The sequence below is a fragment of the Manis pentadactyla genome, chromosome 8, assembly GCF_030020395.1.
Source record: "Manis pentadactyla isolate mManPen7 chromosome 8, mManPen7.hap1, whole genome shotgun sequence".
NCBI lineage: Eukaryota > Metazoa > Chordata > Mammalia > Pholidota > Manidae > Manis > Manis pentadactyla.
In genome coordinates this window covers 42,881,377-42,902,813 of record NC_080026.1, presented here as the reverse complement: position 1 = coordinate 42,902,813, position 21,437 = coordinate 42,881,377, and the positions used below count along the sequence as shown (strand labels likewise).

General features: G+C 40.6%; 1 protein-coding gene across 1 annotated transcript in view; it reads right to left on the bottom strand.

The window, feature by feature from the left end:
- Window positions 1–21,215, bottom strand: part of MARCO (macrophage receptor with collagenous structure) — a 38,832-nt gene extending 17,617 nt beyond the window's left edge. Inside the window, exons 1-3 of the mRNA XM_057505687.1 lie at window positions 21,089–21,215; window positions 5,528–5,626; window positions 4,471–4,692 (exon numbers count right to left, since the gene is read on the bottom strand). Coding sequence (XP_057361670.1) covers window positions 4,471–4,692; window positions 5,528–5,626; window positions 21,089–21,122 — 355 coding nt within the window. The 5' untranslated portion in view covers window positions 21,123–21,215. The remainder of the gene's footprint in view (window positions 1–4,470; window positions 4,693–5,527; window positions 5,627–21,088) is intronic.
- Window positions 21,216–21,437: the final 222 nt, after the last annotated feature.

Below are 21,437 nucleotides of genomic sequence, written 5' to 3'. Positions count from 1 at the left end.
CTGCGGCAGTGTGGGGACCCACGAAAGCTCCAGGTAAATGGTGCCACTGTGGCCCTGACTCTCAGGCAGCTCTGCACCTTCCCAAGTGTGGCTTATCAGACTCAGGTCACAACAACCTGTGAAAGGGCAGGGCTCCTCGGTCTGTCCTGTCCATTAGGCTGCTGTAACAAGATGCCATGGAGCGGGCACCTTATACACAACAGAAGTCCTCATAGATCTGGGGGCCAGATGCCCAAGGCCAGGGAGCCAGCATGGTCGGGCTCCCGCAAAGGCCCTCTTCCGGGGGGCAGACCTCTGACTTCTCGCTCTCTCCACCCAGGGTAGAAGGAGTGAGGTGGCTCTGTGATCCTTACAAGAGCACGAAGCCCATTCATGGGGGCTCCACTCTCATTATCCAATCATCTTTCAAAGGCCCACTTCCTACCTCTATCACCTTGGGCATTAGATTTTCAACATATGAATTTGGGGGACACCCACATTCAGACCACAGCGCATCCCCCATCACTGTAGAGGAGTGCCTGGCCTGAGGTCATGGTTCGGAGAGAGGCTGGTAGATTCCAGGTCTCCCGAAGGCAAAACCTGCACCTGTGCAGTGGCACCATGATGACAAAGCCCATGACAGTCCAACTCAGGGATCCAAAGTGCTTTGTCCATTTTATATGTACAGACTGGGGTCCAGAGGGTGGAGGCAGAACTGAGGACTAGATGCCCTCACTTCAGTATGAGGTCCCAGGAAGGACACTGCTAAGAATCAGTTCGGGCTTTGCAGCCAGCTCCCACTGCCCCACTGTGTGGACTGAAGGAGGGCCTTCCTGTGGCATAGCCTCTTATTCTCCAAAACATGGGACAGCAGTGGCCTCAGGGGAGCAGCATGAGGTCATGCGACATGGTGAAAACGCAGTAGATGGGGCTACTACTGCACTTCTTGGCCAAAGGGAAGAGGTGAGAACCCCAGAGACCCCGCGGGCCCCAAGAATGCCACCAGCGGAGCTCTGGCTCTTCTTTTGGATCAAAGTCAGATGCTCTGCACTTAGCATTCAGGAGAAGCACTTCACTTCTCGTCAGGATGGGTCCAGCCCCTTCAGAGAGCCTTCCCAGGGTGAGCCCTTAGGTTCCCTCTCACCAAGGGCTGTCCTGGTTATGCCTGGCCCCCGGAGCAGGTGTGGGGCTCAGGCTCTGGAGTCTAACTCAGCCCCTCCAATCCTGTCTGGGTCAAATCAGCATGGCTTCTGGACCTCAGATTCTTCATGTGTGAAATGGAAATAGTAGCACCCAACTGTCCTCTCCTATCCACCTATTGGTCTCCAGGGGCTGTTATGGCCAAATGTATCTTGGGGAGCCCTGACCAAGCAAAGTAGGCCATGGGTTTGGGGAGAGACCAGAGCCTCCCCTGGGTGGACCAGGGTGGAGAGGGAACCTGGGAAGGCGGGTGGGGGGCACTCAGGAGGAGCCCAGAACTTTCACAGCCCTAGCCGCTGGAATCACCATTTTCTGTCTCTGGTTTCTGAGCTCCAGAAGAGAAAGTGGGAGAAGAAAGAGAAAGACGGAAACAGAAGTAGTCAGAGACAGAGAGATCCTGAAAGACGCATGGAGAGGTAGAGTTGGAGATTATATATACACATATATATACAGATCTTCCTCAACTTACAACAGAGTTATGTCCTGATAAACCATCGTAAGTTGAAAATACAAATCTAAGTGCATTTAAACACCTAAAGTACCAAACACTATAGCTTAGCCTAGCCTACCTAAAGGTCCACAGAACACTTACATCAGCCTATAGTTAGGCAAAGTTATCTAAAACGAAATCTATTTTATAATAAGGAGTTGAATAGCTTATATACTTGATTGAATCCTGTACTGAAAGTGAAAAACAGAATGGTTGTGTGGGGACAGATGGCTGTAAGTGTATTGGGCGTTGAGTGCTGTGACCACATGGCTGACCCGGAGCTACAGCTGGGGATTGCTGTCCAGCATCACAAGAGAGGATTGGACCACATGTTGCTGGCTCAGGAAAAGATCCTTATTCAAAATTCAAACTATGGTTTCTACTGAATGTGTATTGCTTTTGCAGCATTGTAAAGTCGAAAAATCTTGAGTCAAACCATTGTAAATCAGAGATCTGTCTGTATATTCATGCAGAGAAAGAGAGACAGAGACAGAGAGAGATCAGGGTAAGCCTGTTCCCCACCTGGGATGAGGTGGGCTTTTTGTCTGCTCTGGGAGCATGCTGCTTGCAGCAGGTGATGGAGCAGGTTTTAAAGGTCAGATAAACCCCCTGGGTTGATAAGTGGTTTAAACACTGATTCTCAGCTAAAGTGATAGAAGTTGTTGGAACAGCATCTCCTGAAAGGGGAGGGGCCAATACTCTTCAGACTGGGGGCTACACAGCATTAGCTCATTTAGTCTTTCCAAGAAAAATAACAAGGCAAGTAATAACAACAATAATAAAGCCACCACTCTTGAATACTTACTCAGAGCTGGGCACTGGACTGAGCATTTTTACACTGACTGATCCTCACACCAGACCACCTAGTAGGTCCTATCTTTACTGCCATTGCATAGGGGAAGACACAGAAATGTTAAGTGACTTGCTCAAGGACACCCAGCTCATTGAGAGGCAGAAACAGGGTTTGTCCCTTGGTCTGCCGTTGTCCACATCCACACTCCTCCCTCTGTGCCAGGCTGCCTCAAGACCCTCCCTGGCCAATGGTGTGATCTGGGCATGAATGAAAAATTATGAGACCCAAAAGTCCTGTCCTGAGGACACCATGTACATTCATTTTCAAGGTAACCTTTCAACCACTCAGCTTACAGAATGGAGTAGGAGTGGGACTGAAGTGTGTGCACATGTGCAACAAAATGTGTGTGTGCTTAGGAGGGAGAAAAAGCCACTAAGCCACAGGCTTTTTCCTCAGAGAGCACTTGATATTGTCAGACAGTTTTGCATGTCTCTTCACTTGAATCTTACAGCAGCCCTGTGAGGTAAGTACAATTATCTCCATTATTTTCCATGCAGGTGAGCAACTAAGGTTCCAAAAAAGTTAAGTAACTGGCCCAAAGTCACAAAGCTAGTAAGCAGCAGACCTGGGATTAGAACTGAAGTTAGTCTGAGCCCATAAGCTGCCCCTTGAGTTACATTGTATGTCGTGAAGGTCCTGTGAGAGATGAGCTGCACACCCCTGGAAATGACTGTGGCCAGATGGGGTGGTAAGCTAAGCATCAGGTAACAGGCACCTGGAAGGAGTGCTTATGGGAGAGAGAAGCAGACCTACATTTGCAGCTGGGATGCCTGGGGAGATACACGGAGGCTGGTCTTGGAAGATGACTTAGATTTGGGTGGGTGGTATGGAACGGGGAAGCCGTTTCATGTTTCAGGCAAGGCCCAGAAGCTGGTGTCCAAGCATGGTCAGGGGAAAGAAAAAAGACCCAAAGGAGGACCAACAAATCTGTGGGAAGGTTCTGGGGACCCTTCCCTAGATATTGAAGGGCCCCTGATATTGAATAAAACCAGCTCCTTCAGATGTTGTAAGATAGTGAGCCTGGGCTAGGCTGGCTGCCACAGCTGTGACCTCCCCTCTCATCCTCACTCAGCCTTCATCTGAGTGCTTGCTGGAGAAACTGGAGGATTTGCCCACCTGGACTCTGAGTCCAACACGTGCTCCTGTGGGCACAAGACCCTGGCCATGGAATCATTCTCCTAAGCCCCAGCTGTCCCCAGACACAGGAGCCAAAGCAAGGAACCCAGAGCTCCATGTTATAGAGTGAGTCCTGCAACTGTCAGGGTACACCTGGGAGCTGGTTTTGCTCAAAGTAGCCTTTCCTGTTCTGGGGCAGCCTGAGAGAGTGGTGGGTACAGTTTTACTTGGCCCAGCCTCAAGACCCAAGGAAACTACAGGAAGGGGTACCCCTGCTATTCCCACCTTTGGCTTTATTTCCTCTTGCCTGCAGCCTTACTCTTCAAGCCACCATGCATCCCTAACACTACAGTTGTCCTCTTCAGGGTCCTCACATGACCTGGATTGGTTTGGAACCCACCACACTCCCCAGCCATGGGCCAATATTAGTTGACTTCTTGGGAGTGGTCCTGGGAATATCCCAGGCTCTGCATCTTACCTACCCTCTAAACATTATGGATCCATCTGAGCACTTTGTGACACAGATCTGGTCTTGGGTGGGTTGCTCCACTTCCTGGCTCTTCGAGGTCACACTTTGCCTAGACAGGGTCCTTGGTTCCCAGGTTCCTGACCCCCTCTGTCTCACAAAGACCTGTCTGCAACCACCCATTTGTCCTGTAGCTTATGTCCTCCCCTCCTGTCTTAGCCCCCATGGTCTTACTTCAGGCCAGGGCCCTGGAAGCCCTCCTTGCCAGGGAAGAGAATTCAGACCCAAAGACCCCATTGCCCATGAGCAAGCAGCTTCTTCCCCACCTCCCCTGAGGAGTCCCAGTCCAGAGGGGAGGGGCCAAACCTGCGCTCCGAGTGAAGCTGTCCACCTGCTGCAGCAGGTGCTCCTGCCTGGCATGGACCTGGTTGAGCTGGGCCTGCAGGACTTGCAGCCTTGGTGCATCCTCAGCCAGGTGAGGAGCGCTCATTGACTGGAACAAGGAGAAGGGCGAACGGTCCTCTGCAGCCAGTGACTCATTGATGAAGGGAACCTCCAGGCGCCTGAGCTGCTCCTGCAAATTCAAAACTGGATTCCCCCCACCCACCCCCCAAGCATTCTTTTAGGAAATTCTTTAAAACCCAAGGCATTTGAAACCATCCCTGAGACTTATGCCATATGTGCATAACTTTGTAGATTCTAAGTTTGTAAACACTCCTTTCATGTGCTGTGAGCACCTAGTGTGAACACAGAGATTTTTTCATATCTTGTACATGTGCACCACACACTCGGGCATGACCTTACATGTCCATAGAACATTCTGCATGGCCTAGAGATGTACCCATGGTATCACAATCAACCTTCAACCTTCTGGTTATGAATACTTGACAACTAGTATGCTGGTCTGACCTAATCATGTATGACCTTAATATGCACATGACATGTGTTTATGACAGTTGGGTACATGGCTTTCTTGTATATCTGCACTGTCTGCTGATGGAATTGCTTTGTAATCTTAATATTATGTTAGGAACCTTTAGACGTAAAATTATGTTAAAATGAACATTGATTAATAAAGCTCTTTCCCACTCAGAGGTTGGGAATCCTCAGTGTAAGATATACATGGCATACCCATGTGAAATCATTACATCTTTCACTGCTTTAGACACACACAGGGTCACAAGTGTTCTCTCTCTCTCTCTCTCTCTCTCTCTCTCTCACACACACACACACACACACACACATACATTCTGCTTTCCATTGCCCTCTTCTGCCCCCATCACTGAGTCTACTAGGGACTGAGAAATCTCCCAGCAGGTGGGCAGCAGTGGCCCCAGGGCTCTCCACTCCGCCTGAGCCCTGTATCAGATGGGGTCAGGTTGAGTCACCCAGTGGGCACCAGACAAGACTAAGGTTACTTTACCTTTAATTGCCAGCAGAACGTTTCCCATGGTGAGCAGAATCAGGTATAGTACCACCACGATCATAAAGCAGTTCACCCTTCTCTTCTTGGGCTTTGGATCTAAAACACAACCCAGGTGGAAGGCAGCTGCTACAGAGGGTAGAGTGCAGGAGGCCCCAACCTATGTCTAAATCCTGAATCTCCTGGTTCAGTTGAAGGGAAAGACACAAAGGCCCCCTACCGCCAACTCTTCCCTTGGATCCTCCTCTTGCCACAGGGTAAGAAATGCCACTGTTGGTCACTCAGTTTTGTGTCTGGGCAAACAAACACCCATGCCACATATCATTGGCTGAAAGAACGTGGTCCTTAAACGAGGTATTACATCAGCCTTGTTCTCTTGAAACCCCAGCCCAGAGCCTGGCCATGGAAGTCTCTCAATAGATGTTTGTCAGATGATTTAATGAATTAACATATTTAAGTTTCAAAATTCTGGGAGGAGGAGGGTTGGTCCCATTTTATAAACAGTGAGTAAAGTTTGAAGAAGTTGAAAAATCTATTAGGTTATAAGATATAGATCTGAGATTTATGTCCAGGCCTTTGTGCTCTTTTTCTTTATATTTTTTTAAATTATAAAAGTAAAGCATGCTTAATATAATTTATCAAACAATATAGAGAGCATTACAAGGGTTGATAATGGTGTAATTGACCTTGATCCCCTGGGGTCCTGCCCACTACAGTAAGCTTTGTCAGCATGCTGGGGTGAGGCCTTCCTCCTTTTCTCCTTGTTCTTCAAAATTTACAAACATATATAGTCCTGGAGAGACTTGTTTTTCTTTTAATTTTATACAAATGATATCATGCTACATATAATACAGCACACTGCTTTCTACAATGAATGATTTGTCATAGATATTCTTCTAGTTTTATTTGTAGAGAGATTTAACTATTCTTTTTAATAGCTGCCTAATATTCTTTTACAGAAGTCACAATTCTTGCAACTATTCCCCCACTGATAAGCTGATTCCAGTTTGGGGCATTACAAAAGAGACAGCAATGTTTCCAACTCCAGTTTTTCCCCCATGCCAACTATCTCCCTGTTTAGGGGCACCATAGGCAGGGACCCAGTGTGCAGAAAGTGCTGCATTTCCCACCTCTCCCATTAACTGAGTGACCTACTCTCGGCCACGCACTGACGATTATCATCTCCAGTCCTTGCATCAATCCTGCAAGATGGGTGTGATCATCCCTTTCTACAGAGGAGGGACCTGGGGTTCAGGGATGTTAAGGAAACACAGTGGCTTCAAGTCCATCTAACTCCAAGGCCTGAGCCTCCTCATTAGCCTACATTACTTTTTGCTCTGGGAAAATGCAGTTAAAATGAACCCTAAGGGCAGATGAGAAGGAAAACAGATCATAAGTGAGCAGCCCAAGGCAGGAGAGTAGGTTGTGAGCACCGTTTTTGCTTTATGACAGGTGAGGGTGGGTTTTTTTTTAGTTGAATACTGTAATAAATGTGTATGAACCTTGGGTCTTTTTTCCATCACCTGTGAGACCTGTGTTACCCTGCTGATATTCCTTCCAGTCACTTGCAGAACAGGAACTCCTGCTCTAGCATTGCCTAATGCATAGAAGTCCAGAAATAGCTTTGGCTGTGCTAAGAGGAGTGGTTTTGGGTTGCATGGTTCCTTGGTGGCATTTGGTTATGCTCCATCTAGCACAGTGTCACCCCCATTGTACCCGCTGAACTGAGGCCCACACAGCAGCCTGAGTGAGCTAACACACAACCTGGCCAAGTCATTCTTCTGCCTTCAGCCCTTCAGTGGCTGCTGTCTGCACTTAGGACAAACAATTCTCCAGCTGGCTGGTGAAGCCTTACTGCTAACCAGCCACCCTGTTGCTGTGCAGGCCAGACCACTTGTGGTTACACCCTTTTGTTTCAGGCAATATATTTACTCTGAATACAAAGTCCCCCCTCCTCCCTTCCACATGACTAATTCCTACTCTTTCTTTGGGAGCAATGGAGCTTCTGCTCCAAGATACATTCTCTGGCTCCCCAGGGCTGGGTGTGACCCTGTAGTGCTTCCTCTCATCATTCTGCCATGGCAACAATCACACTGAATTGTGTCTATTTATGCCTCAGTCTCCCCCAAATGGTCTAGAAGCTTCTTGGGCTGTATTCCAACATCAAGATAGTGTCTAGTACACAGTATGTGCTGAAAAGATGATGACTTATTGGATGCAGGAGTGGCTGCAGAGGTTTGGGTGCTGAACATGTGCAGGGTTGAACACTATCAGTTTAGATGTGTTGGGAGAGTATTGGGAATGCAACTTAGGACCTCAGGTATCTATACAAACATCATGGTAAGGATGGGTAACATACAAAGGAAGCCTCATATTTAACAGAAGATGGTGGATGGTGAATACAGTCTCATAAAGAGCACTAAACTTGATGAAACATGACATGTGATAGGAATAGAAAGAAAAACTATACTTCAGAGAGGCTGGGTGGCAGTGAGGGACATCATGGAGATACAGATATTTTCAAACAAGATGGCAAGAGCATGCTAGAAGGCAACTGAGTAAGGATAATGAGGAAAAACAGACACGGTGGTGTGATGCATATTCATGGATATCTACTCAGGCCCAGATGTTTTTGTAAGTCAAAGCTATCACCTGGCATAGAGGCACGTATTTTAGAAACTTGGAATTTTGAATCTGTGGGCATTATCTAACTCACTTTGTTTGTACAAAGCTGAGGATCTAATAAATTCTTTACCTTCTACACTGTTCGTTTCATCTCTTGCAGTTGGTAGAAGAAACTGCAAAGGAGCATCTATTCCATTCTGGATTCCAATGAGGAGGAATTGTTTAAGGTGAGAAAATGAAAAAAGCTCTAGGTGAATAAGAATGAGATTCGCTGGCATAAATTACAGTGAAGATTTACTCCCTGGAGTGAACTACTGTCTGGGTGAAGATTTTAGGAAAGCAGTTTTAAGAAATTTGATAGCTTGACTCACAGTGAAAATAGGGCTTCAGAGGGAAATAAGATTTCAATTCCATAAAATATCTCAATGAAGAAAAAAGGCTGTAGACAAACCCTAGGGTTCCTAGGCCTGCCATATCCTAACCCTCACACAGTGGCAGAAAGTGGCTTGGTGTGGTGTATATTTCTCCAGCTGTAACTAGTAAAGGTTGAGAAGATACCTCCAGCAATGGTCCACTGGTGTGCAGGCCCAGGGAAGTGGTTTATACTCTGTGGGCTTGATGTCTTCCACCCCACACCTAACAACACTGGCACCCTGAAGAAATACCTTCTCCCCAACTCTCCTGCCAGTGCAGCACCAGCAGGGAGCATTAGATGAACAAAGCAGATCAGAATAGCATAGACAGGGCTCAGAAAACTAAATTGTTATGGGAATCACAGTCCACAAAAGTTGGCTAGAATCAATGTGATAAATTTAAACAGTGTGACTTTCTATTAAAGAAGATTTAAATAGAATCCAGATTCTCTTAACATACTACATAAAATGTTCATGATACAATAGAAAATCACTCATCATACCAAGAACAGAGAAAATAAGAACGTGAATGAGAATAGACAATCAATAGATGTCAACACTGAGATGACACAGACACTGGAATTATTCAGTAAGGATTTTAAAGCAGCCATAACAAAAATGCTTTAATGAGCAATTACAAATACTCTTGAAACAAATAAAAACTTTGTTTAAATTTCAAATAATGGATATTTGAGATCTATTTATGTTTGAAATCTCAAACAAAAAATATATGATATAAAAAGAACCAAACAGAAATTATAGAACTTAAAAACACCAAACTAAAAAAAATTTCACTAGATAGACTCAAAGTGTGGTAAATATGACAAAGGAAAGAATCAATGATCTAAATAATGGAAGAATAGAGATTATCCTATCTGAAAACAGAGAAAATCAACTAAAAAATGTACAGAGCCTCAGAAACCTGTGCATCAACAAAAAATGTATAATGTTCACATCATTGAAGTCTCAGAATGTGAGGCTGAAAAAATATTCAAAAAATAATTGTGGATGAAAACATCTCAAATGTGATTAAAGTCATAACCTACACATTCAAGAAGTTGAGGCACTTCTAAACATGATAAATGCAAATAAATCAATATCAAGACACATCACAAGTAAAAATCTGAAAAATATTCTAGATACAAATACAAATAAAAATCTAAAGAAAAAGAAGAAATCTGGAAAGCAGCCAAGAGAAAAATGGCATATTACCTATAAAGGCATACCAATTTGAATGACAGCAACTTTCTCACGTGAAACCATGGAGATCAGATGGAAGTTATATAACATTTTCAAGTGCTGAATAAATGAATAATAGATGATGAATTCTATGTCCAATGAAAATATCCCTTAAGAATGAATGGGAATAAAGAAATTCTCAGATGAAGTTATTGCTAGTAGATCTATCTTTAAAGAATGGCTAAAAGAAGTTCTTCAAACAGAAAGGAAATTGTAGTAGAAGAAGTCTTGGCACATTAAAAAAGGAAGAACAGGGAAAAAAAAGGAATGGGTAAATATACAGATATGTTTAGACCGTCCTCCTTATAATTTTTTAAAATCCTATTTGATGGTTAAATGAAAATTATAATACAGTCTTGTGTGGTACTCAGTGCATGTAGAAGAAATAGCTAAGATAGTTATATTTAAAAAATGGAAAGTGTCAAAGGACATAAATGGAATTAAGATTTCTATACTTGACTCAAAGTGGTAAAATGCTGACACCAGGAGAATGTGATAAATTACATATGTATACTGTAATGCCTAGAGGAACCACTAAGAAAACTATTCAAAGTGATGAACTAAAAAGAAAATCAATCAATAAATCAAAATGGAATAAAAAATATGTGTAAGTAACCCCACAGGAGGGTAGGAAAAAAGAAACTGGTAATGGAAAACAGAAGGAACATATAGAAAATACAAAACAAAATAGTATATAAAAGAGTTAAGATGTCAATAATTACCTTAATGTAAATGGTGTAAATATAACACTTACAAGGCAGATATTGGCAAAGTGAATTGAAAAGCATGACTCAACTACGAACAATAGAGTGTTCACATGAAGCAAAATTGGTACAACTGAAAGTAGAAATAGATAAACCCACAATTATAATTGGGGCTTTAATATCCCACCTTCAACAATTGATAGAAACTCAGCAAAAGTATAGAAGAACTGAACAATATCATAAACCAACAGGATCAGATCAATGTTTATAGAATATTCCATGCAATATAGCAGAATACACATTCTTTCCATGCATGCACCGAATATTCACAAGCCTCAACAAAAAAGTCATAAAGAGTATGTTTTCTGGCAATAGAATCAAAACAGATAAATAATAGGAAAATCTCTAAACACTTGGAAATTTAAAAATTTTTAAGCTTCTAAATAATGCATGGGCCATAGAGAAAGTCTCAAAGAAAAAATTTAAAAAATAAGAACTGAATGAAAGTGAGAATACCACATATCAAATTATGGGATTTGGCTAAAGCAGCACTGAGAGGGATACAATAAAGATCAGAGAAGGAAATCAATGAGATTTAAAGTAGAGATAAGAGAGAAAATCAGTAAAACAAAATACTGGTTCTATGAAGGATATCAATAAAATTGATAAAGCTCTAGCAACACTGATAAAGATTTTTAAAAAGACATGAATCACCATTATCAAGAATGAAACAGAGAATATTACCACAGATCCTGCAGCCATTAAAAAGAAAATAAGAAAATACTATTACTAATGTTATGCTCATGACATACAAGAAATGGGCAAATTTCTCAAAAACTAAAAACTATCAAAACTCAACCAATATTAAATAGATAATATGAATATATAACTATCAAATAAATTAAATTTGTAATTAAAATCTCCTGAGAAAGGAATATACAGACCCAGATTATTTTATTGGAATATCCTAACAAACATTTTAAAAAGAACTAGCACCAATTTTGCACAATCTCTTATAGGTAAAAGAAGAACAGAAAACACTCCTTACCTCATTTATGAGGTTAGGATCATCTTGATATGAAAACCAGACAAAGAGTACAAAAAAAAAAAAACTAAACTAAAGGTCAGTATCTCTCAGAAATTTGACACAAAAATTCTCAACAAAATATTAGGAAAACATATCAAGCAATATATAAAAAGAATTTATATACCATGTATGAGTGGGATTTCCAGGTATGTACAATATGCAAAAATCAATCAGTATGATCTACTATACTAACAAGCTTAAGGAAAATCATGCAATCATATAATTGATACAGAAAAAGCAACTGACAAAATCCAATTAATAATAAAAACTCACATAATAAATAAAAAATCCATAATAATAATTCTCAGCAAACTGGAAATAGAGGCTAATTCCCTCAACTTAAAAAAAAAGAGCATCTATAAAATATCTAAAGCTAATATTATACTTAAAGGTGAGACAGAATACAAGATTGGGAACAAGGCAAGGATGTCTTTCCTTGCTCTGTTACTCAATCATATTCCATATACAGAAATCAAAATTAAAACACAGTAGCATTTATAATTGTTCCAAAGAAAATGAAATATTTAAGTATAAATTTAACATGTATATAGGATCTGTATGCTGAAAATTACAAAATCGTGATTTAAAAATAAACCAAAGACCTAAAAAACATGTAGAGACATACCTCGTTCATTCATGGATTGTAACACTGACCATAGTAAAAGTGTAAATTCTCCTAAAATTGATCCATAGCAATAACACAATTCCTACAAAATCTCAGAAAGATTTTCTGTAGCTATAGATAAGCTTATACTAAGATTTATTTGGAGAGGTACAAGCTGTAGAATACTAAAAGACTCTTGGAAAAAAAGAATAAAGTGTGAGGAATAATTCTACTTGATGTTAAGGCTTACAATAAATCTACAGTAATCAAGACAGTGTGGTACTGATGTAGGGATAGACATATAGATGAATGGAACAGAATAAAGAAGGCAGAAATGGACCTACACAGTATATCCAACTGATTTTTGACAAAGGTACAAAAGTAATTTAATGGAGAAAGGATAGCCTTTTCAGCAAATGGTATCAGAGCAATTGGACGTCCATAGGCAAAATAAATAAACAAATCATGACCTAAACTTCAGATCTTATGTGACAAATCAACTCAAAATGAATCATGGACTTAATGGTAAAATGTGAAGCTATAAAACTTTTAGAATTAAACATACAAAAGAGTCACTGGGAAAAAAGATGGTGGAGTAAGAAGGCAAGGTGAAAACCTCCTCCCCAAAACCCATAAAACACGAAAATACAGCAAATACTATTAAACCTGAAAATGACCTGAAGATTGCAGTACTGGCTACCTACATCTGGGAAAGAGGAAAAGACCTCACAGGAAAGAGTAAAAGGGCAAAGCCAAGACCCAGTGAAACCCAAGCCATGCCCCCAACTCAATCCACATGCATGAGGAAGAGGAAAGGAACAGGGAGGGAGTAGGAGCCCAGGATTACTGAATACCTCACCCTGGAGGTCTGCTCCAGGAGCATGTACCCACATCACATGGTGCTCTAGTGATTACTGGGGCTGGGCAACAAAGACAGGCAGAACAGGAAGTCAGAGATTGCAGCAGCTTGTGGAGAACAGACTGCCCTACTGGCCCACAAGACATAAGCAAAGTGGGCAGTTTGAAAGACTTCCCAGCAGCAGGAGGAATGCCAGAGGGGCGAGGGTTACACAGAGCTCTCTGCTCAGGAGAATGGGCAAGTGGACAATACCTCCCCAGCCCACCACCCCTACCCAAACAGATTGGGAACTCTTGGGAACCCCAGATGCTCCATTACCCTCACAGGCAATGCAGGCCTGAGGCTCCTTTCTGAGGTGTGCAGCCTGCAGATAGCCCACTTGACTAAGCAATGGTGTCAGACTTTGCTGCCACATAGGCAGAGGGAGACCCTCCCAGCTTTCTTGGTCCCATCTTGGCCCAGCCAAGAAATTGCCTGTGGGAGTCAGCCTGGCAAGCTCCTTCCTCCTGGCAGGTACTGGTCCTGCCCACCTGCAGCCCCCACCATTGCTGCAGGCCAGGCAGAGGGTAGCTCCACCCACAGCAACTTCAGTGGTGCTGCACTAAGGCTTCTCCCTGCATGCATGACCAGCTGATGGCCCACTTAGCCCAGCACTGGTGTCAGACTTTGCTGCCAGGTAGGCAAAGGGAGACCCTCCCAGCTTTCTCAGTCCTGTTTTGGCCCAGCCAGGGAAACGCCTGCAGGAACCATTCCCAGGAGCTTCTTCCTACCTGGGGGAGCCAGATCCTATGCAACAGGCCTGGGCAGACAAACACAATAACCTGCACACTCCATTAACCCTGCATCCCTCCCCACTGCTGCAGCCCAGGCAGAGGGTGGCTCTGACCACAGCAACTCCAGCAGAGATGTCTGTGCTGATTCAAATGTGTGGCTGAAGCAAACAGCCAACCTGAAACTACAAGACAAAACATCATAAAAAGGGCTGAATGAAAGTGAAATTACCAAACATCTTGATAAAGACTTCAAAGTAATAGTCATAAACATGCTCACTGACCTACAGAAAAGTATTCAAGATCTCATAAAGGACCTCAACAGAAAAGCCACTCAGAGCTGAAGAATACAGTATCTGAAATGAGACATACAATGGAGGGATTTAACATTAGACTTTCACAGCTTGAACAAGTTGTAAATGATTAGGGAACAAGAAAACAATGGATCCAAAAATCAGAGAGATAAAAGGATCTCTAGGAAAGAATGATAGAGTTGTGTGACCAATTCAAATGGAAGAATGTTTGCATAATAGGGGTACCAGAGGAAGACGAGGGAGATGAAGGGATAGAAAGTCTCTTTGAGGAAATAATTGTTGAAAACTTCCCCAATCTGGGGAAGGAAATAGATACTCAGGTCATTGAAGCACAGAGAGCCCCTAATAAAATGCACCACAGGAAGACAACACCAAGGCATATAATAAGTAAAATGGCAAAGATCAAGGATAAGGAGAGTATTGAAAGCAGCCAGAGAGAGAAAAAGGATTATTTATAAAGGAAACCCTATCAGGCTATCAGCAGACTTCTCAGCAAAAACTTTACAGGCCTGAAGGGAGTGGAATGAAATATTTAAAGCACTGAAGCAGAAAGACCTTCAACCAAGAATTCTGTAACCAGTAAGATTATCACTTATATTTGAAGCAGGGCTTAAACAATTTTCAAATTAACAGAAGTTGAAGGAATTAGCCACCACTAAGCCAGCCCTACAGGATATGTTAAAAGGACTGCTGTAAATGGAAGTGCTCCTCAGGCTAAATACCTTTCACCAGCGAAAATAAATCCACAGTAAAGGTAGTAGACAAATTAATTTCCAAGAATATATGAAATTAAATCAACTACTCACAAAATCAGTCAAGGGATATACAAAATATGACACATAAAGTGTGGAGGAGGAAGAAGAAAGGGATGGGAAAGTACCTTTAGATTTGTTTGAAATAGAGTAATCAGCAGTTTGAGATAGACTGTTATATAGTAAGGAAGCCTTGAACCTAAGGGATGGAAAAAGATAGTTCATGCAAATAATAGGGAGAAAAAAGCAGGGTTAGCAGTATTTATATCAGACAAAATAGATTTCAAAACAAAGAAAGTAACGAGAGACAAAGAAGGACATTACATAATGATAAAGGGGTCAGTCCAACAAGAGGACATAACTATTATAAATATCTACACATCCAAATAAGAGCACCTGAATATATAAAACATATACTAACAGAATTAAAGGGAGAAATAGATGGCAGCACATTCATTTTAGGAGACTTTAACACACCACTCACATCAACAGCACATTAACCAGACAGAAAATAAGTAAGGAAACAGAGGCACTGAACAATACATTAGATCAGATGGACTTAACAGATATCTACAGAACATTCCACCCAAAAGCAGCAGGATACACATTTTTCTCAAGTGTACATGGAATGTTCTCCAGAATAGATCACATATTAGGTCACAAAAAAGAGCCCCAGTAAATTTAAAAAGATTGAAATTGCTTCAGGCAGCTTCTCAGACTACAGTGGTGTGAAACTAGAAATAAATTACACAAAGAAAACAGAAAAGCCTACAAATACATGGAAGATAAATATGCTTCTAAATAATCAGTGGGCCAATGACCAAATTAAAACAGAAATCAAACAATATATGGAGGCAAATGAAAACAATAATTCAACAGCCCCAAATCTGTGCAATGCTGCAAAGGTAGTTCTAAGAGGAAAAGAAAGTACATAGCAATACAGGCCTACATCAAGAAATAAAAAGAATCCCAAGTAAATAGTAAAAAATCACAATTAAATAAACTGGGAAGAGAAGAACAAATGAATCCCAAATTTAGTAGAAGGAGGGACATAATAAAGATCAGAGCAGAAATAAATAAAATAAAGAAGAATAAAACAATAAAAAGAATCAATGAAACCAGGAGCTGGTTCTTTGAGAAAACAAACAAAATAGATAACCCTCTAGGCAGACTTATCAAGAAAAAAAGAGTGTGCATACATAAACAAAACCAGTAATGAAAAAGGAATAATCACAACAGATAAAACACAAATACAAATAATTATGAGAGAATAATGTGAAGTTATATACCAATAAATTGGAACACCTAGAAGAAATGGACAACTCTCTAGAAAAATACAACCTTCCAATACTGACTCAAGAAGAAACAGCAAATCTGAACAGACCAATTATGAGCAATGAAATTAAACTGGTAATCAAAAAACTACATAAAACAAAACTCTTGTACAGATGGCTTCATGGTTGAATTTTATCAAACATTTAAAGAAGAGCTAATACCAATTCTTCTTAAAGTATTACAGAAACTAGAAAAGGAGGGAATACTTCCAAACTCATTCTACAAGGCCAGCATCACTCTAATACCAAAACAAGACAAAGACACCACAATAAAGAAAATCACATCATCCCTGATGAACATATAGTTATAAAATTCATAGGGAACCACAGAAGATCCAAAATAGCCAAAGCAATCCTAAGAAGGAAGAACAAAACTGGGGGGATTATGCTCCCTGACTTCAAGCTCTACTACAAAGCAACAGTAATTATAACAATATGGTACTGGCACAAAGACAGACCCATAGATCAATGGAACAGAATAGATAGCCCAGATATAAACCCATGCTTATATTGTCAATTAATACTTGATAAAAGAGCCATGAATATACAATTGGGAAAAGACAGCCTCCTCAACAACTGGTGCTGGGAAAACTGGACCACTACATGTAAGAGAATGAAACTGGATTATTGTCTAACCTCATACACAAAAGTAAACTTGAAATGGATCAAAGACCTAATAAATCATGAAACCATAAAACTCTCAGAAGAAAAGATAGGCAAAAATTTCCTGAATATAAAAATGAGCAACTTTTTCCTGAACACATATTCTCGGGCAAGGGAAACAAAATAAAAAAAGAACAAGTGGGACTATATCAAACTAAAAAGCTTCTGTACAGCAAAGGACACCATCAGCAGAACAAAAAGACATTCTACAGTATGGGAAAATATATTCAGCAATGACTCATCTGGTAAAGTGTTAACAACCAAAACATAAAGAACTCATAACCTCCACACCCAAGAAATAACTAACCTGATTAAGAAATGGGCAGAGGACCTGAACAGACACTTCTCCAAAGAAGAAATAAAAATGGCCAACAGGCACATGAAAAGATGCTCCACACTGCTGAAAAATGGAAATTAAAACCACAATGAGATATCACCTCACATCAGTTAGAATGGCCACTATCTAAAAGACAAGAAACAACATCAAATGCTGGTGAGGATGCAGAGAAAGGGGAACCCTCCTACACTGTTTGTGGGAAGATAAATTGGTGCAACCACTGTGGAAGGCAGGATGGAATTTTTGTATTTGATACAAAAAACTAAAAATAGAAATACCATTTGACCCAGGAATTCCACTCTTAGGAATTTACCCAAAGAAAACACGATCCCTGATTCTAAATATATATGCACCCCTATGTTTATTGCAGCACTATTTATAGTAGCCAAGATATGGAAGCAACCTAAGTGCCCATCCATAGATGAATGGATAAAGAAGTAATACATATACACAGTGGATATTCAGTCATAAGAAGAAAACGAATTCTACCATTTGCAACAACATGGATGGAGCTAGAGGGTATTGTGCTCAGTGGAATAAGCAAAGCAAAGAAAGATAAATACCAAATGATTTCACTTATTTGTAGAATATTAAAACAAAGCAAAACAGAAGGAACAAAATAGTAGTAGACTCAGAGTCACCGAGAAGGGACCAGTGGTTACCAAAGGGGAGGAGTTGAGGAGGGTGGTGGGGGGATGGGGAAGGGCATCAACAAGCACAATCATTCACAATCACAACATAGGTTGGTTACAGGGATGGTAGTAGAGCCCAGAGAATACAGTTAATGATTCTGTAATATCTTACTATGTTGATAGACACTGACTGCACTGGAAGGGGTGAGGATTTGATAATATTGGGTAAATGCTGTGTATTTGAAACCAATGAAAGATTGTGTATAAATGATACTTTATTTTAAAAAAAGAATTAAACATGCAAGAAAATCTTCAGGACCTAGGACTCGGAGAAGAGTTTTTAAATTTGACACCAAAAGCACAATCCATAAAAGGAAAAACTGATAAGCTGGACCTCAATAGAATTAAATACTTTCTTTATAAAAGAGGATGAAAAGACAAGTTATGAGAGAGAATATTTGCAAATCTCATATCCAGCAAAAGACTTGTATTTTGAATATATAAAGAACTCTCAAAACTGAACAGTAAAAAAACCAAATAATACAATTAAACCATTGACAAAAGACATGAAAAGACTTCACTGAAGAGGATATACAAATTGCAAGTTAGCACATGGAAAGATACTCAATTTCATTAGTCATTAGGAAAACGCAAAGTAAAATCACAATGAGATATTACAATCATACACCTATCAGAATGGCTAAAGTAAAAATAATAATAATCCTGGTTGTTGGCAAGGATGCAGAGAAACTGTATCAACTTTACATTGTTGGTGGGAATGTAAAATGGGACATCCACACTGGAAAAATAGATCAGTTGCTTCTTGGAAGACCAAGCACTCTCCTAGAACTCAGCAACTGCACTTTTGGACATTTACCCTAGGGAAATGAAAGCATATGCTCACACAAAAACTTCTACATAAATGGTCATAGCAGCTTTATTTGTAGTAGTTAAAATCTGGAAACAAGCCAAATGTTTTTCAATGGATGAATGGCTAAATAAACTGTGGCACATTCATATCATGGACTTATACTTATTAGTAATAATAATAACCAACTATTGATGCATAAAACAGCTTGGAAGGATCCCAAGGGAATTCACTGTATGAAAATTGTCAGTCTTAAAAAAGTTACATACTGTGTAATTCTATTAATATATTTTTATTTAAATAACAAAATTACAGAAATGGGGAGCAGTACAAGCCACCCTGGAAAACTATCTTAAATACATAGATGATAGATAGATAAACCTGGAGCCATTTGGTGCTGAAGCAAGTAGTTTTCTTCATTTCGGTAAGCCCTGAAGGGGTCACTATGTTACAGAGTCTCATAGTGAGTATTGTCCATAATGAAACTCATCTAGAAAGTTCTATATGTTTCATGACCTTTGTCTGTGATACATTTAAGAAAATGTGCCTTCCATTTAACTGGAGCAATTTTGTTTATTGGTTAGATTTTTTGTTAGTGGCATGCATAACCCAAGTCAGAAATTTAAGATTCACCCTTGATGCTTGTATTTCCCTTGTTTACCTTGTCCCTACAGTCCTACTGATGTGATTTTGAATATTTCTCCAGAGCATTCTCACTTCTCTTTTCTTACAGCTACTGCCTTGCATCATCTCTCACTGCCATGCTCCTCTCCGTCCTCATCAGTACTCTTTCTAGCTTGTCCCCATCTATGATAGTGAGCGATTTCAAATGTAAACCCAACCTAACCCCTTCAGAGCTCCCCATTGCCCTCAGGATAAAGTCCAAATTGATTGATCATGTTCTCAATCCCTCCTGAGATTCCCCACCCAATTTGGCCCAACCATGTGGAACTATCTGTATTTCTCTGAACAGGCCTTGTGAATATATCATAAACATGTGGTGCCTTGTCCCTGCCCCTGCCCCAGCCACCATCTCCTTTCTCCAACTGACCCCTTTATTCTTTAAAATTTAGAAGAGGTCTCAACTCTAATCTCCAGGGCTCCACACCATGATGTCCTATGCATAGCTTAGTCACAGCTGGTGACAAATTATATAGACATAGTTTAGGGTGGGCTGACCCTGACATCCTCTTGCCAATTCTGACATGACCATGGGCTCCCTGAGGATATCAGTTATTTATTCTTGTCTGTCCCCTCAGTGCCGAGAGCAGTACCCAGTAAGTAGGAGGTGCTGAATATGTTTGATCAGCTGACTTTGCTTGAACATTTCAGTATCTTAAAAAATTATATTAAAATGTTATATTCCCCAAAGTCCTGAATAGTCAACACTTATTAAAGTCATTTGCACTCATGCCTTCTCTGATACCACACTGTAAATTCTTAAAGGCAGAACATCAGACCTTCATATTTATACCCTCATAAATTCTAGCCAGTCACCTGTACAGATGCTGGGTGAGAATGACAGTCAGGCCAGGGGACAGAGCTGCAATTTTTACTGAACCTACATCTTCCAGAAAACACCAGGACTGAGAATGACTGATGGACTTGGAAGATGCTTCTAAAGGACATTGTAGAATGGGAAATCAGAGATCCCTGTGGAAAACACTAACCCATTACTTTAAATGTTAAAAATTCTAAACTACTTAAAAAATGCATCACCTGTGAACTGTGAGGGAGAAAATAAAGGCAACAGAACTGACTGAATTTTTAAAACATGGATTTAATCTAAGACAAACTAATTATGAAACTACTAGCATATCCTAGCTAATTTAAATACAATTTAAATTTAAAAAAAATTTAAATACAATTTAAACAAATTTTGAAGTGGAGAAAAACAAGAAATGGAGAAAAAAAACACTCCCCAATTAGCACGTCAGTTTTAACAGAAGTCACGTTAAAGAATATACAGCAATTGTCTTGAATAAATATGTGGCACTTGGCTTCAGTTTTGTGGAACCTTTTCATCCCTCTTGTTTTGCATTGCCATCTCATAATACAACCTATGTGTCAGAATAAGATACCAATGAAAAGGAGGGACATATAATGAAATTAATCTAAGGGAAAAATTTAAATACAATTTAAACAAATTTTGAAGCAGAGGAAAAGACCCCAAACCCAACAATATGCTGAAGGTACAGCACCATTACTAGAATTACATACAATCTAGACCAAAGCATTCCAGAAATGTATTAGTGGGAGTCATGGTGAAAACAGTCTTTCTGTTGACTTGGCCATTCTCATGTCACCAAGAGAAAAACTACAAAACCAGGCAATGTCATTATTGAGAGGTAATACATTACCATTAATTTCAAAGCTCTCCACTGTAGGCAACATGATTTGGTTGAAAGCTGCTCTTTATCTGGTGCTGACCAAGAACTCTTCCTCCTTGAGAATTACCTTATTTTCCATTGCTAAGCTTTATAGTTGGCCAAAGTACTGAAGCCAGCAGAAATGCTCGCCTTAAGCGGAACCACTCAGGGAAAGATTGTTTCCATTTAACTGGTGTAATCAGTTGTAGAGCACACAGAACTTTCTTGGGCTCTGATTTCTGAAATTGCAAAATACTTCCTGACATCATTGGGATTAGACATTTCTCAAAAATGGGCTATTCACATGTGGCACTCCTGCTCAGTGCAGCTGCTTGTTAAG